At 38.8% G+C, this 17,730-nt stretch overlaps 1 protein-coding gene across 1 annotated transcript in view; it reads left to right on the top strand.

The window, feature by feature from the left end:
* The window catches only part of LOC131491415 (complement C5-like), a 90,270-nt gene that overhangs the window by 38,373 nt on the left and 34,167 nt on the right, over positions 1–17,730 (top strand). The window contains exons 18-25 of the mRNA XM_058694331.1: positions 461–551; positions 2,577–2,650; positions 3,349–3,488; positions 5,474–5,701; positions 7,154–7,214; positions 12,088–12,177; positions 14,054–14,266; positions 14,734–14,809. Coding sequence (XP_058550314.1) covers positions 461–551; positions 2,577–2,650; positions 3,349–3,488; positions 5,474–5,701; positions 7,154–7,214; positions 12,088–12,177; positions 14,054–14,266; positions 14,734–14,809 — 973 coding nt within the window. The remainder of the gene's footprint in view (positions 1–460; positions 552–2,576; positions 2,651–3,348; positions 3,489–5,473; positions 5,702–7,153; positions 7,215–12,087; positions 12,178–14,053; positions 14,267–14,733; positions 14,810–17,730) is intronic.

Genomic DNA, 17,730 nt, shown 5'->3' on the forward strand with positions numbered 1-17,730 from the left:
CTCTCTCTCTGCACCTACCCTGCTTGTACCCTCTCTTTCTCAAAATAAATGAATTAACTTTATTAAAAAATAAATAAAGTTCTATTTTGGGGGGCACCTGGGTGGCTCACTTGGTTAAGCGTCTGACTGGCTCAGGTCATGATCTCACGGTTTGTGGGTTCAAGCCCTGTGTTGGGCTCTGGGCTGACAGCTCAGAGCCTGGGGCCTGCTTCAGATTCTGTGTCTCCCTCTTTCTCTGTCCCTTCCCCGCTTGCTTTCTGTCTCTCTCTCTCTCTCTCAAAAATAAATAAGCATTAAAAAAAATTAATAAAGCTCTATTTGAAAATCACTAAACAAAATGTTTCATTGACCTTTCAGAAAATATTTAAGTTATAGATTAATGTCTGTCCACGTTTTAAAATTTGGCTCTAAATAAAATGCGTGTTGTTTTTTCATAATCACATATACTTTTTCCCCCCAGATATAAAGACCCTGTTACCAGTGAGCAAGCCAGAAATAAGGAGCTATTTTCCAGAAAGCTGGTTATGGGAAGTTCATCATGTCCCCAGAAGGTATTATACTTCTTTGACTTTCCTCTGAAAAATGTGGGAAAATGCAAATATTATGGCCAAAAATCTGGAAACTACCCATTTCCCAATAGTTTATTTAAGAGTTAAGGCAATATTACCATTTGGTTAAATTTTGTTTTATTTGCTTTACCTTTTTTTTTTTTTTTTTTTTTTTAATGTGTGCTTTGCTCTAGTCATTACTTCCAGGACAAAATTAACTCTTGGTAAGGAAGGGTACTATTCTATTTAATTTCATCCCGCTTCAGTAAGCCTTTGCTCAAATGTGTGCTATATGCTGCAGTGAGCAGCCATCATCTTGTCTTGTCTTTTCTGTTCTTTCTTTCTTCTTTTTCTTCTTCTTCTCCCTCATCTTTTTTTGGGGGGGGGGGGCGGGGAGAGAGCAGGGAAGAGACAGATAGTGAAAGAGAGAGAGAATCCCAAGCAGGCTCCATGCTGACAGTGCAGAGCCCGACACGGGGCTCAAACTCACAAACCCTGAGATCATGACCTGAGCTGAAATCAAGAGTCAGATGCTTAACTAACTGAGCCACCCAGGTGCCCCATTTTATTTATTTATTTATTTATTTATTTATTTATTTATTTATTTATTTTTATTTATTTATTTTTGTGACAGAGAGAGAGAGAGAGAGAGAGAGAGAACAGAGGAGAGGCAGAGAGAATTAAGCAGGCATTTTCATCCTGAAATATCTGTATTAGAAAATAAATACTGATTAATAAGAAGAAAGATTCTCTTCTTGTTTTTCAACACACTCTTAGGGAATGCCTACTCTATCCCAGGCACTGGAAACAGTGATGAACAGTGCTGAGTCCCTGAGCATCACTGTCCCTTGGGGGCTCCAAGCATCGACTTTTCAAGCCCCAAGGCCCAACACTGGCATCAGTCTTAAAATGGGTCTCCTCGTCTCTACCCTCGTCTCCTCTAATTTTTCCTCCACAGTGTCACCCATTTCAGCTGACATTCCCCCGGGGCTAGCACTTCCTCTGGTAAGCCTTCCCACCACTCTCCCCCACCCTATCAGTGACTGGGGTAATTACCCCCCCCCAGTCAACCCTGTTGCCTATATCATACAGTGTTATAATGGCCTGTTTACCTGCTGTCTCCCACATGAGAAGGATTCTTTCAGGGCAAAGACTAAATTCAGATTACTGTTTTATATTCCAGACCTGGCATAGGGTCCAGCTTGTTAGAGGCACTCAAATAAATGTGTTGAATCAATGCACACTGGCTCTGAACTTTTTAAATGATTTATTGGTACAGTTATTACAATGAACTACAATGTATTTACTTAACTGTTTCTTCTACTAGACTATAAACTACTTGAGAATAGGTTTTTATCTCGTAAGTGCTGCATATTCAGTATTTAGTGCTATGCCTGACTCAAAGTTGGTGGACAACAGCTGTTTGTTGGATCAAAGAAATAAATGTATAAGTTTAATCTTAATCAGAATTTTTTCATTATGGGGGCCCCTGGGTGGCTCAGTCGGTTGGGCATCTGACTCTTGAGTTCAGCTCAGGTCACGCACGGTTCAGGATTGGGCCCTAGTCTAGCTCCATGTTGACACAGCAGAGCCTGTTTGGGATTCTCTCTACCTCCCTCCCCCACCCCGCCCTCTCTCCCTAAATATATATTAAAAAAAAAAAATTCTTAGTTATGTTGACTTTGTTATGAGCACCGTTAAGATGCATTACCTTTCTGCCCTATTTTAGAACATAGCACACGATAAATATTTTTTCTGTACGTTTTGAGTTTGCGGTGTTTCAAAGGCATCTTTCTGAATTTGAATTCTCATACAAGTGAAATATTTAAAAACAAGCAACAAGTAGGAGACTTAATGAATATATTTTTCTGGTTTGATTTTTCCTTAACACCTGATGTCATTTTGCTTTATTGTGAATTTTTTCTTTCTTCTAAAGTAGTAGGCAGCAAACATTCTGTTTAGTGAATGGGGGCAAATTGGGCTACTCAATGTTTCACTGTATTTGAATATTAACACATTAATTTTCAGAAGCCAATTGCAGTTTGTGCTACCTGATTCTCTAACTACCTGGGAAATTCAAGGTGTTGGCATTTCAAATAGTGGTAAGCAAACTTAAGTTGTATGCTCATTTAAGGAGTGATTTTGTTAGCAAAATGTGGTTTTTTTTGTTATAATTTATAAACTCACCCAGGACTTCAGTGGTGTCATTTGTTAAATATCTTTTTAATATACTACAAAAAGACTTGGATATGCCCATATCTCTGACCATATTGACGAGCATTTTATAAATGCTAATGTCCATTTCCCATTTCCTTTGTTTTTCTCAGTGACTGGGAGCTTGAGTAGAGTTAGAAGCAAATGTATTACTTTTCCCTTGGGCTAATTCCCCTTTGTGGTGATTTAGTGGAGGTACTTTATAAATCACTTCAGGGTTGGTTTCATCTGTTTGTATTTTTTATTTCTTTAAAATCGTGGTTTCCACAATCAAAATTTTATACCCATTAAATAGAGCCAATAATGCATATCCAAAAAGAGATTTGGTACTTCAGTTGATAAACATTCTCATGCCTTAAATAGAATTAAATATTTGTTGGAGAAATGAAGTTTTCTGTTAATACCAACAATTATTGAAATAAAGATCAATGAGTGGAAAATTCAAGGACATGACAGAACACAGAAAAATATGATACAGTATTCCTTTTTCCTTGAAGGAAAGCAATTCTTAGGTGTAGTAGTACTAACAAGGCATTAATAGGAATTCCTTAATATGCCTCTACTTTGCTTTCCCTTTGGACCGAAGGTATATGTGTTGCTGATACTCTCAAGGCACAGGTGTTCAAAGATGTCTTCCTGGAAATGAATATACCATATTCTGTTGTGCGAGGGGAGCAGATCCAGTTGAAAGGAACTGTTTACAACTATAGAATGTCTGGTATGCAGGTGAGTAGGTATTTATGGTATGTTCAGATAAATGGAAAAAGGAAGAATTCTCTGATTTTATATGAATTCTATTCATGGAATGATCACATACACACACAAAACACAAAAATTCAGCTCAGTGAAGGGATGAAGAAAGGCAGACTTAAGACACGTATTCTTATAACTCCAATTTAAAGAAGAATACAAGCCTGTAAGATAATCAGTATACTGTGGAGGCTCAGAGAAAGGGCTTCACAGGCAGTTCATTTATGTCCCTGGATTCTGAGTTTCTTCATCGTCTTGCATCTAACAGCCCTTTCCTTCTCTCTGTCTTTACCAGTCATGCTCATCTTTGCTTTGTAGATGTCCGGGTCCCCTCTGAAAGTTATTTCAGACATCGCACCGTTACTTTGTAGCTACAGGTCTGCACATCACTGAAACCTCCAATCCCTTGACTTCGTCACTCCTCTGTTATCCATTAGCCCTCTGCTGTCTTTACTTCGCTCCTTGTTCAGGTTAGAATCCATAAACTACCACTATAATAATAAACCACACTAGTTAAAGTCATGTTAATGCCCTTAATTCTCTCTCACTCCTGGGTACACTCCCTGAAAAACTCCAACCATGGTTGGACCCACCATTTCTCTTCTTTTTGCCGCACACAGCTAAATAGAGAATTATGCAATAGGGTGACTGATTTCATTTGAAAATCACAGTCACAAAACTTTATATGGGAACTCAGTGTATCCAAAAATCTAGCTATAGTTTTTATTTATTTTTTTAAATTTATGTATTATTTAATTTACATCCAACTTAGTTAGCATATAGTGCAACAATGATTTCAGGAGTAGATTCCTGAATGCCCCTTACCCATTTAGCCCCTCCCCCCTCCCCAAACCCCTCCAGTAACCCTGTTTGTTCTCTATATTTAAGAGTCTTTTATGTTTTGTCCCCTTCCCTGTTTTTATATCATTTTTGTTTCCTTTCTCTTATATTCATCTGTTTTGTATTTTAAATTCCTCATATGAGTGAAGTCATATATTTGTCTTTCTCTGACTAATTTTGCTTAGCATGATACCCTCCAGTTCCATCCACATAATAACTATATTTTTTAAAAAGCTCTAATTTCATTCTCAGCGGTTTCCAAAAATTTTGCTTACATGCTCTCTAAATGCTGAGGGGAAAGCTATGTACCCCATTGCCATATTTTGAATTAGCTTCTAAAATTTTTTATCATAAGTTCAAAAAATATGCTAATCTATAACTTTTGGAATATTTAAATATTAATATTTTAATGAAATGGTTATATCAAATTTCTAAATGTATATAGCAGAATCTAAATGCCATAAAATTCCATTTTAATATACCCAAATAAACTGTAATTACCAACAGATTAAATACCAATTCCTCTGTGAATACATATTTCCATTTCACTCTCCTAATGTTGTATATGCTATGCTTGAATGTTTTCTATTGATCACCCTCATACTATGATGCAAAAAAAGTAGATATCTGAAATCAAAATATTTTTTTAAGTTTATTTATTTATTTTGAGGGAGAGAGAGCATGAGCAGGGTAGGGGCAGAGGCAGAGAAAGAGAGACAGTGAGCACAAGCTGTGGGGGAGCAGAGAGAGGGAGAGAGAGACAATCCCAAGCAGGCTCCACACTGTCAGCATGGAGCCCAATGGGGGCTAGAACTCATGAGCCATGAGATCAAGACCCAAGCCAAAACTAAGATTAACCAACTGAGCCACCCAGGTGCCGCTGACATTGAAACATATTTAAATTCTATGATCATAAGACCCCAAGTGTCAAGTAATTGCTTGAGGATTTAGTTTAAATTGTATAAGGATTTTGATACACATTTCTCCTCTGCCTAGAATCTAAGGGATTATTTAACACTGTAAAAATATCAGGGAGAGTTTGTATCCAGACAAACATGGTCCAGGCATACTTTCCTTATCATAAAGTGTTTTACTGTAACTGTTTACTGGTGATATTTCAGTTCTGTGTTAAAATGTCTACCGTGGAGGGAATCTGTACATCCGGAAGCCAAGCCATTGGCCACCAGGGCATAAATCCCTCCAAATGTCTGTCCCAGAGAGTAGAAGGTTCCTCCAGTCATTTGGTGACCTTCAGCGTGCTTCCCCTGGAAATCGGCCTCCACAACATCAACTTTTCACTGGAGACTTCACTTGGAAAAGAAATCTTAGTAAAAACACTACGAGTGGTGGTAAGAAAAATATGCTTTTTTGGATTCTTTTTAAAAACATAGAAAGGGAATTCATAGAAAGGGAATTAAGAGTACACTTAACCGTGATGAGCACTGAGTAATGTATAGAATTGTTGAATCACTATATTGTACACCTGGAACTAATATAATGATGTATGTTGATTACACTGGAATTAAAATTTTTAAAAAGAAAGGAAAAGAACAATAACAACAAAAAAACCCAACTTTTTTCAGTCTGAAAAAAATGTCAGCAACTTATCGCTAAGTGGTTCAGAAAGAACACAGAGAAGAATAATGTAAATGTAATAAAATGGTAACATTTGTGGGAAACTGGGGGGGAGGTTATCTCAGATTTTTTTTTTACTATTATCATAACTTTTCCTTAAGTCTGACATAGTGTTTTAAAATTTAAATAAAACAATGATACTTGCTTATTGTAGAAAATATAGAATACTGAAAAACCACAGAGAAGAAAATTAAATCACTGATAACTCCCACACCCAGAGATATACAGCTTTAACAATTTGGTATCTAGCCTTTCAAGCTTTTTCCCCCTAGCACATTCAGAAGGTCTTAAAATCTATGTGCCAGACATTATGCCAGGTATTGGAGATATAACAGTAGATAAGATACAGCCCATGCATTTACAGTTTAGGATTTATAGTCTACAGAAATTTTCCATTTACAAATGAGTAAACAGGGTAAAAAAGAAAACTATCATTTATTAAAGTACTATTTACCCACATAGTCTGTTGAGTGTTTTCATGTTATTTTACTAAGATTAAGATTCTCACCAAGAGTCACATGGCTAGTTAATGACAGAACTGGGCCTTCTTGGGTCTTCATTCTCTGATTTCTGTTTTAAGCCATGAAATCACTTCAGTAAACATGTACTGACCTATTTTGTCCAAGGCATGCTCTATGCATCCTTGCATGGTGTTTCCATGCACAGACTCTGAAGACAGGCTCTCTGGGTTTGAATCCTGGCTCCACTGCTTACAAGCGGTGTGACATTGGATAAGTTTCTTGATTTCTCTATGTGTCATTTTCCTCATCTATCAAATGGGAGTAATAATATCATCTACTTCATAGAGTATTTTTTGAGGTTAAATGAGCTAATACATACAAAGCACTTAGATCAATTACCTGGCTTATAATAACTTCTATTTAAGTATTTGCTCTATTATGAAAATAGCCAGAAAATCTTATCCTTGCAGGTATGAATGTAAATATCTAAACATATCTGACCTTTAAAAAAATGATTTTTCAATCAGAAAGTGGTCAAGTTGATCCAAGAATTCAGGTCATATAAATTTAATTATGTTCTTTTGTCATTTGAAGGGGGCATCCAAAATCCAGTGAACAAATTAAGTTACAGTTAAATGAGGAACAAGTTAACTGAGGGAGTTAAGTTTAATTATATTCTTGACTGAATGTTTTCTGCCTTTTTAGCCAGAAGGTGTCAAAAAGGAAAGTTATGCTGGTGTTACTCTGGACCCAAGGGGTATTTATGGTAGGCAAAATGATTTTGTATTTTATATGTTATCTTTTGCCCTAGAAATTCAAGTGTATAGGTAACCTGAAACACTGTTTTTTAAAATGTTAATTGTCTGGGGGTGCCTGGGTGGCTCAGTTGGTTGAGCAACCGACTTCAGCTCAGGTCACGATCTCACCATCTCACAATTTGTGAGTTCGAGCCCCAAGTCGGGCTCTGTGCTGGTAGTGCAGAGCCTGGAGCCTGCTTCAGATTCTGTGTCTCCCTCTCTCTCTGCCCCTCTCCTGCCTGCACTCTGTCTCTCAAAAATAAACATTAAAAAAATTTTTTTAATGTTAATTGTATGGGATCAGAAATACCACTTCTTAGTTCATTGACATTCTTGATAGCATGTGTTATACTGTAATCTGAACGTGTTTAGAACAAAGAAAAATAATTCCATTAGTTTTAGTGCAAAGCATTGAAATAGTAATAATTGCATGATTTCTCTTATATATTAGTCATTTTGTATCTATCACAATAATAATTTACAATACTTTCTTATAGAGCTATCAATCCAAAGAACACCTAAGAAAAAGTCATCTATGTACTAATTTAACATGCATGATTTGAAAACACAAAAATGCTGATTAATCACTTAACTAACCCATTCCTCGTTCCTGCTTCCCTGATTTTACCCATCAATAAAGATATTCTGAATCTTCTCACAGTTAGAATTTTGCAAACATTTGAGCATCTAATCAAGGCCTAAGTATATACATACATGAAATAAATATGTAAATATAAATACTTATATTTATAATATATATATATGAAATTTAGAATGTGTTCAACTAACAATTCTTTTCAACAACAAAGAAGACAGCCTTCCATAGTCCTTAGTAAATGGTTAAAATTTACCTTATTATTGCATCGAATCATTTTCCTTTTCTTTCAGTCATATAGCAATGAGAAAAAAAGTTTACTTACACATCAAGAAAGCCATTTCCTCTGAGAAAGCAAAGAATTCAGACGTTTACATTTAAATCAGCTGAGAATCATAAGCATACTAAGGATGACTTCAACAGAGTAACAAAAAGAAAAATTCATCCTACATGCATATGCTAACTTTTTTCTTTAATTTTATCTTCCCACAGACCTTCTTCCAGCCTGTCCATTGTGAAGGATCTGTGGGTAGAGATATTACAAATCCTGAGGTTTGGGGCCTCATGCAGTTAAATCAACCCTCAGAGCCACTGGGTCCTTTGGCTTTCCTTCCTTTGTACCTTTAATGCCTCCTGTGCCCAAAATGGCCCTGTCTTACACATCCCAGGCGTGGACATCAGGGCCACAAGATGGGATTGATCTTTTATCTGGAGATAAATCTCTCCATCAAAAATCTTGATCAAATAAATAATATGTCTATGTCTCTTTCCAATCTTGCCATCTGATTTTTTCCCTTATTGTTTGAGACAATTTAGATTTAAGCAGCTTTGTTACTTTCTGGAGAGCTAAATAGGGTAAAGATGACAAGTAATTCTGTCCAGTTGAGTTTGGAGATTTTATTAAATACTTCCAATATTTATATATTGGAATTTCTATACCAGTATGATACTTTATAGAATTCCATTTTTTAAGTGTTTGTTTGTTTATTTATTTATTTATTTATTTATTTATTTATTTATTTATTTTTGAGAGAGAAAGAGAGAGAGTGTGAGCTGGGGAGGGGCAGAGAGAAAGAGAAAGAAAATCCCAAGCAGGCTCTGCGCTGACAGAGGCAGAACTCCAACTCACAAACCTTGAGATCATGACCTGGGCCGAAGTCTGACGCTTAACCGACTGAGCCACCCAGATGCCCCTAAAATTCCATTAAAAAAAAAGGCTAAGATGTATTTGGAAAAGTAAATGGACAATAACATCACTGAAAATTTGAAAAACTATATGTCAGTGAGGGAGAAGGAACTGTCAGAGCAAATTGTAAAGTAATTAAAATTGCATGACATCAGCTTAAAATGAGAACTAAATTTGGAAACTCAGTCCCACAAGCCCTCATCTTGACTTCCTGCTTTCTCTCCCCAACGAGCCCTTTGCCTCCAAATCCTTTCTTCCCTCGGCTGCAGGGGGCCCGTCTCGCCCTCCTCTCTTCCTGGCACACCACATCGTTGGAGGTCAGGGCAGGCCCCTCTCGTGTTTTCTCCCTGCATTGCTGACCCCTACTCTTAGTTCCATTCTCTTCCTGACATGCACTCAAATCCTCGTCTGCATCCTATTCTATGTCGCCAGTTTGTAAACGCAACACTCTCTTTTAAAGAAATAGTCACTGCTTCTTACATAGTGTCTCAGAGTCTATTCCACCACAGTTTTTCTTAGAGACAGATTTTCCACCACCATAAACCATGCTGAACATCCTTACACGTCTCCCTTTACAAATCCGCATCAGCCTTTAGCTGGACTGTATATCCAGAAGTGTGACCCCTGGGTCAAAGGGCATACATATCCTGAATATTATTTACAGCTGTCATATTGGTCTTCAGAACCACTGTGCTGCTTTCAGATCCACCAGCATTGCATAAAGCTTGTCATCTGCCTACATCCTTACCAACCCTTGGTATTATTACCTGCATCTATAAAATGTGCCTCTTGGGCATACAGTATCTCGTTGTTTTAATGTGGAGTCTTCTGATTACAAATGATTTTTAACCTTTCTCCATATGTTTATGGGCCATTTGCGCTTCCTATTCTGTGAATTACCTATTCTTATCTTTTGCCCTATTTCCTATTTGCCATTTGGGTTTTCTTGTCTATTGATTTTTGTCTCTGATGTGCTTGCTTTGGTAGCACGTATACTAAGATTTTTGTCTCTGGTGTACTTTTTTGAGCAATAATTTTAACAGGAATCCTTTACTCTGATACGGTCAAATTCATTATAATTTTACCTTAAGGCTGTTATATATTTGGGGGGTAATCTTTAAGAAGTCTTTCCCCACCCTTAGTTCACAAAGATAATGTTGTATACTATTGGTTTTATAGATTTAACTTGTAAATGTTTTAATCTCTCTGGCATCTACCTTTTTTTTTTTTTTTTTTTTACAATTTTTCTAATGTTTATTTAGTTTTGAGAGACAGAGCACAAGTGGGGGAGGTGCAGAGAGAAAGGGAGACACAGAATCCAAAGCAGCTCCAGGCTCTGAGCTGTCAGCACAGAGCCTGACGCAGGGCTCGAACTCAGGAACTGTGATCACTACCCGAGCTGAAGTAGGATGCTTAACCGACTATGCCTCCCAGGGGCCCCACCTCTGACATCCAGCTTCTTTTGTGATGTCTTGATGAGTCTTCTATCATGCTTTCTGACAAAGAGTAAAATTTACTTCTCTTAGTTTTAGTTTTCTCTTCTGTACCTTTTCCATCTGGGAGCACAGTTGCTAATGAGAATTGAGATAGTCAAGGGTGGGCATCAGTGGAAAAATAGTGGGGGATCGAATTTAGATAATTTCAGAGAGCCTACTGTCATTAAGTACAATGTATTGAGCATGAACTGTTTGCCAGGCTCTTTGTCTGTATTACTTTCACCCTCATAAAAACCCTTGGAGGAAAATGTTATTGCCTCTGTTGAACTGAGGAGCACAGTGAGGCATAGAAAGCTGAAGTGTCCTGCCCTGTGTCACGTATAGAGTGAGCTCCTTCTGAACCCCATGCTCTTTCAACCACACCGCAAACCTCTTAAATGTCTTCACTGAGTTTTATTTCAATATTATATCCTCAGCATTTATTGAAGGTTAGTGAAGAAAGAAGTTACCTGAGGAACATTCCTGTCTCTTCTGCAAAGTCCTCTGGCTTGTCCATTGAATGGCAAAATGTCACTATTTTCTGTTAACATCTGCCCTGTGCCAGGGACTGTGCTAAATGCTGGGATTACAACATTTAATAAGAGATGGTTCCTGCCCTCAGAGCTTTCTTGGCAAGACAATAGTGTGTGTGTGTGGGGGGGGGGGGGTCTCTTTGTGGTGACTGCTGTGGGCTCTGCAGTAACACTTCCTGAGCTCAGATCCAAGCCCCATCTGCACAGCTCTGTGACCTTGAGCAAGTTGCTTTCCAAACCTCAGTTTCCTCATCTATAAAATAAAAATAATGACAATAGACTTGGCATACAGGATTGTTGTAAGATCCAGTATAACAATGCATTTAAGAGCTCAGCAGAGTGCTTGTTCTACCAATAGAATGATAAATGTCATTTTTGTGAAATAAACCAACGATTAAAGTAGAAAAATGCTCTGATACAGGTATGCTAAAACTCTGTTATTGCGCATAGAGCAAAAGTGTCTAAGTTAAATCAAGCGAGATTGGAAAGAATTTCAGGGCATGTTTCCAAAGGAGATAATCTCATGTACCCTTGACTAAGGAATTACTTTAGTTATTTTTAGCTTTCAGTTCTGAGAATAATTTTCTCTCTTTGGACAAAACGGCATGCTCCTTTTTTCTGGTGGATAAAATTTATATATCCTATTTATTTCCTATCTTGTAATGACCAGGAAGCTTACAGTTAAATTGAATGCTCTATTTAAAGAGATTATATAAGCCTAGGGTTTGATAAAAATCCTTGATTATTTTTAATTTCCTTTTTAGATTTTAATGTTATTATAAAAGAGTCTTTTAAAACAATTCCTTGGAAGCTGGTATATTATAAATAATCTGCTACTGGTGCTCCCTCAAGAATTCTGTGTAAATCCAATAATTTTTTAAAATGTTTATTTATTTATTTTGAGAGAGAGAGGGAGGGAGGGGCAGAGAGAGAGCCCAATGCAGAACTCAATGTCATGAACCATGGGATCACAAACCAAGCCAAAATCAAGAGCTTAACTTGCTGATCCGCCCAACCACCCCAATCTAATTTTTTTTTTTTTTTAATTTTCAGGTGTCGTTAGTAGACGAAAAGAGTTCCCATACAGGATACCGTTAGATTTGGTCCCCAAAACAAAAGTCAAAAGGATCGTGAGCGTAAAAGGTAAATTGACATATGCCATTTTCATTTCTCATTTCACTTTATGCTTCGCACTACAATCAAATATCCTCGTGATTATTCTGTTTCTCCTCCTCTCTCCTCAGCAGCATATACAAACCCATCTCTACCCCTTCCACCTTCAAACCTCCAACCACTTTTCCAACCGTCTTCTTCCACTGGCCTGATTTAAATAGAGGTTCATGCTCCCATGATGGAGGGTGGGGGGCTGTCATTGACCCAAAGACTTCTCTAAAACTTTCCATGATCTTAGCGACCACTCTTGCACCAGACAAGGCTCTACGACATACACGTGGCCTCACCAGGGGTGCACTGCTCTACTGAAACACAACATCAGTCCCATAGGGGTTCTCTTCCTTCTGGTACATTGGCGGAAGGGGAAGCTTTGGTGGGCTTTCCCTCGTCCCTACCCTTTATAAGTCAATAACATATCATTAAAATAATAGAATGTCCTGACTACATTTTAGCTCAGAAAGAGCTCTGGACTCACAGAATGTTAGTACTGGCGAAAACTTTTAAGTTTATTTATTTTGAGAGAGAGAGAGCATGCAAGTGAGTGTGAGGGTGGGAAGGGCAGAGAGAGAGAGAGAGAGAGAGAGAGAGAGAGAGAGAGAATCCCAAGCAGGCTCCACACTATCAGCACCGACACAGGGCTCAATCTCTCAAAACTTGAGGTCATGACCTGAGCTGAAATCAAGAGTCAGATGTTTAGGGGCACATGGGTGGCTCAGTTGGTTAAGCTTCCAACTTCGGCTCAGGTCATGATCTTGTAGTACATGAGTTCAAGCCCCGCATCGGGCTCTGTGCTGACAGCTCAGAGCCTAGAGCCTGCTTTGGATTCTGTCTGTCTGTATGTCTGTCTTTCTCTCTATTTATCTCAAAAATAAATAAACATTAAAAGAAAAAAAAAAGTCAGATGTTTAACAGACTGAGCTACCCAGGCACCCCAGGGAACAACTTGTCTAATCATGTGTGATCCTATTGGATGTGTAAATACTGGTTTGCCCAACATTGCATGGTGAGTTATGGACAAAGCCCTCACAGTCCGGGCTTTTGCCTTCCTTTGTGGGAGCAATTGATTAATAGGGTCTACAATGTCTAAAGCTATCAGGTTGAACGACAACTAATTTTCCATGTCCTCTATGCAGTAATCTGCCCACTACATTATACCATCTTACCACCATATTTGAGTGGTTATTTTTAAGGCTATTCTTCATGTTTCTTTCTTTTTTGTTTTAATTTTTTTAATGTATTTTATTTTAAAGAGAGAGCAGGGGAGGGGCAGAGAGAGAATCTTAAGCAGGCTCTATGTTCAGTGCAGAGCCCCAGGTGGGGCTCAATCCCATGACCCTGGGATCATGACCTGAGACAAAATCAAGAGTCGGACGCTCAATCACCTGAGCCACCCAGGTGCTCCTTAGTGTTTCTTTTAAATCCATATTCCTGACCAGATCTTTTTTGTCTCTCCCCAGCTAAGAAGGAATTCAATTGCTTAGATAAAAAGGAAAGAACAGAGAGAGTTGCTCTTCTCTGTATTTAAAAAAAATTTTTTTTTAATTTTAGTGTTTATTTTTGAGAGAGAGAGAGAGACAGAGTGTGGGGGGCGGGGAGGGGGAGAGAAAGAGAGAGGGAGACACAGATCCTAAAGCAGGCTCTAGGCTCTGAACTGTCAGCACAGAGCTCGACATGGGGCTCAAATTCATGAATCATGAAATCATGACCTGAGCCGAAGTTGGACGCTTAACCTACTGAGCCACCCAGACACCCCAAGTCTGCTCTCTGTTTAAAATATACCATTACTCAGAAGTTGATAGCAATTGATTTCGTCTACCTTGAGTTTTTGTTTGTTTGTCTATTACAGGACTGCTTATAGGAGAGGTCATGTCTACAGTTCTGAGTCAGGAAGGCATTGACATTCTTACCCACCTCCCCAAGGGGAATGCAGAAGCAGAACTGATGAGCATTGTCCCAGTATTCTATGTTTTTCACTACCTGGAAGCAGGAAAAAATTGGGACATTTTTTCTACTAATTCACTTATTCAAAACCAGAACCTGAGGAAAAAATTAAAAGAAGGTAAAAAAAAAATCCATTTTACACATTATACCTAAAGATCTTGTGGTTCTTAAACCAATGGTGCCATTAAACCAATATATAATTTTATGAATTATACAAACACATAATTGTAAAAGCATTTCTACAAAAAGAGAATCGTGAGGTAGATGCAACTACATAAATAAACACTATTTTCTGTAGCATTTTGGCTTAACTTACCAAAATGCCTGGATGAGAGACAAGACGTCTGCCTTCCAACCTCTACAGAGCACTTCCTTACTTCTTGAATGAGCTCAGAATGTTCTACTTGATAATTCCCAATTCAAGCAGTTCACATACTTCTTTTGAGAAATTTAACGTTGGCCACAGAGCACATGCGTGCTGCCCAACACCGAAGGAAGTTTACCATTCCCAGGAGCTAATAAAGCACTCTGTGAGTAGAGATAGAGGTCAGTGAAGTACTGTGTTCTTTCTCTGGTGCCTCGTAGGGATGGTGAGCATCATGTCCTACAGAAATGCTGACTCTTCTTACAGCATGTGGAAGGGTGGCAGTGCTAGCACTTGGTGAGTATAAAGGTTTTGATTTGCATTTTCATAAAATGGTTGCCTAACTAACTAAAGAATAACGGTCTTAATGGAAAGTCCATTCATCCAGTTGCTCAGGCTAAAAGTCTAGTAATTTTTCATTGCCCTCTTTCTCTTACAAGCCACATCCGATCCAGCAAATACTTTTGGCTGTACCTTCAAAACATATCCTGAAGTTGGCTGCTTCTCACCAACCCCATCACACCATCCTGGTCCAAGCCACTCTTGTTTGTTTGTTTGTTTCTTTCTTTCTTTCTTTCTTTCTTTCTTTCTTTCTTTCTTTTTCTAACTTTATTTAAATCCAAGTTAGTTAACATATAGTGTAATAATGGTTTCAGGAGTAGAATTTAGTGATTCATCACTTATGTACGACCCCCAGTGCTCATCCCAACAAGTGCCCTCCTTAATGCCCATCCCCTCACCCACCTCCCCTCCAACAACCCTCAGTTTGTTCTCTGTATTCAAGTGTCTCTCATGGTTTGCCTCCCTCTCTGTTTTTATCTGAATTTTCCTTCCCTTCCCCTATGTTCATCTGTTGTGTTTCTTAAATTCCACATATGAGTGAAATCATACAATATTTACTCTTCTCTGACTGACTTAATTTGCTTAGCATGATACACTCTAGTTCCATCCATGTTGTTGCAAATGGCAAGATTTCATTCTTTTTGATGACCAAGTAATATATCATTTCTTACCTGGGTTATTGCACTAGCCTCCCCTTGTCTTTTGTCTTCAGCCCTTGCCCTTCTTTGTCTATGCTGAACACAGCTGCTGGAGTGACCCTGTTAAAACATAAGTTGGGTCACGTCACTCGAAACGGTTCAGGAGCTTCCCAACTTACCCTGGGTAAAAACCAGACTTCTTACTGTGAACTACCCTACCTGGTCTGGCCTCGCCTCACCTCTCCAACTGCATCCCTCACTTCTCTCTTTTATTCCACGCAAGCCCTACTGGCCTCTTCGATGTTCCTTGAACCTAGCGGGATGCTTCCACTTTAGGGCCTTTGCACTGACTGTTCCCTCTGTCCGAGATGCTCCTCCCCAGGCATCAGTGCCTAGTTCCCTTACCTCCCTCAGGTCTTTACCAAAAGTCACCTTCTCAGTGAGGCCTCTGCTAATCATTCTAATCTCATTCTCATCCCAACATTTCATCCCAAGCTTTCCTTTTCTCCTTAAAATTTGTCATTAACATTCTTACTTATCTCACGTGTAGTCTATCTTGCCGCTAGAATGTACTCTCCACATGGGCAGTTCCAAGTGTTCCTCGTGCCTGGTACATACCTGACACATAGCAGGTGCTCACGAAGTGCTTATTCAGTGAAGCATGATAACTTCCTTATTTCTGATGATTTGAAGGAAAGACCATTGGAATTAATTGAAAGGCTACCAGGCAATCTGCTTTCAAAAAATGCTATCATGTGCTGACGAAATATTTAATGAAAACATGGTGTTCCAGGTGCCTTGTAGATTCAACTGTGTGAAACACTTTTAAGGATCTGACAATCTACGGGGCGCCTGGGTGGCTCAGTCTGTCGAGTGTCCAACTTTTGCTCAGGCCATGATCTCACGGTTCACGGGTTCTGTGCTGACAGCTTGGAGCCTGGAGCCTGCTTCCAGTTCTGTGTCTCCTTCCCTCTCTGCCCCTCCCCTGCTCACACTCTGTCCTCTCTCTCTCAAAAATAAATAAACATTAAAAAATTTTAAAAAAAGAACTTTACAATCTGGAATAACTGACTTTTATATTATGCCCTTTTAACTACTGACAGTCCCCAGGATTTCATTCTTGACCCTCTTATTTTCTGTAGTTTCTCATTGTGCAATCTCATCCTAACCCATGATTTCCATAATTTCTACACAGGTGATTCCCTAATTAATGTCTCAAGGCCTAACTTTTTTCCTAAGCTCCAGATCCATATTTCTAGGGATCTGGGAATCAAAGCCCTTCAAGCATAATCCATGCCAAATTCATTCTTTTGTTTTTGTTTCCTTAATATGTGGGCAGCAATACTCTATACTAAAGTTTGAATCTTCCCTTTCCTTTTTGTTCTATATCCAATCAGTGATCAAGTCCCATGGATTGTACCTTAGAAGTGGGTCTAACCATGTGTGGGTGGCACATTTTAAAAGACACATAGACCCCTGGAACATGCCGACTGGAGGATACCAACCAGGATGCAAGGGGTTGGTGTTGGTGAGACTGGAAACCAGCACAGCAGCAGCTGGGGACTAAATGCCTGGAGAACAGAAAATCCCCTTTCCCCCCAGAAGATACAATAACCTCTCAGTAGACACCTCTCAGTAAATACCTCTCAAGAGTTCTAGGCAAGCCTGAGTTCAGCCAGAAACACAGAAATATTTGGGTACTTTCCCAGACCCAACTCTACAAGTTCCTTGAGAGAAACATATACACAGAATAAAATGGTCAGTACCTGAATACTTTCAAAATATTTTTTTGAGAAATATAAGGAAGATACAAAAAAAGTACGTAGAACAATGCATCATTCCTTGTAGAAAGAAAAATGAAAATAAATTTCTTAAGTGAGGGTGAAAGTCAAGTGGGCTGACTTTCAAAAGCACCTGAGGGGCCGAAGAGTGGGCAGCTCTTGGCAGCTCGGAGAGAGAGAACGGGAGCGGGAGGAGGGAGTAGAGGCGTTGTGGGCTTATGAATTAGATACTCTTACGTATTCTTCGAGAGATCTTAGTAAAGACTGACATTGCTTCAAAAAGCAAAAACAAAACAAAACAAAAAAACCAAAACACCTCAGTAATCATGACAGTTCAAGCTTCCTTGTGAGGTGGTGAGTTCTGCATCAATGGCATGGCTCAAGGAGAAGCGAGGCAAACACTCCCACGAATGTTGGGGAGGAAAATTCAGGCTTTGGACAAGACTTTAGATTAGAC

The sequence above is a fragment of the Neofelis nebulosa genome, chromosome 12 (assembly GCF_028018385.1).
Source record: "Neofelis nebulosa isolate mNeoNeb1 chromosome 12, mNeoNeb1.pri, whole genome shotgun sequence".
In the NCBI taxonomy this organism is placed as follows: Eukaryota; Metazoa; Chordata; class Mammalia; order Carnivora; family Felidae; genus Neofelis; species Neofelis nebulosa.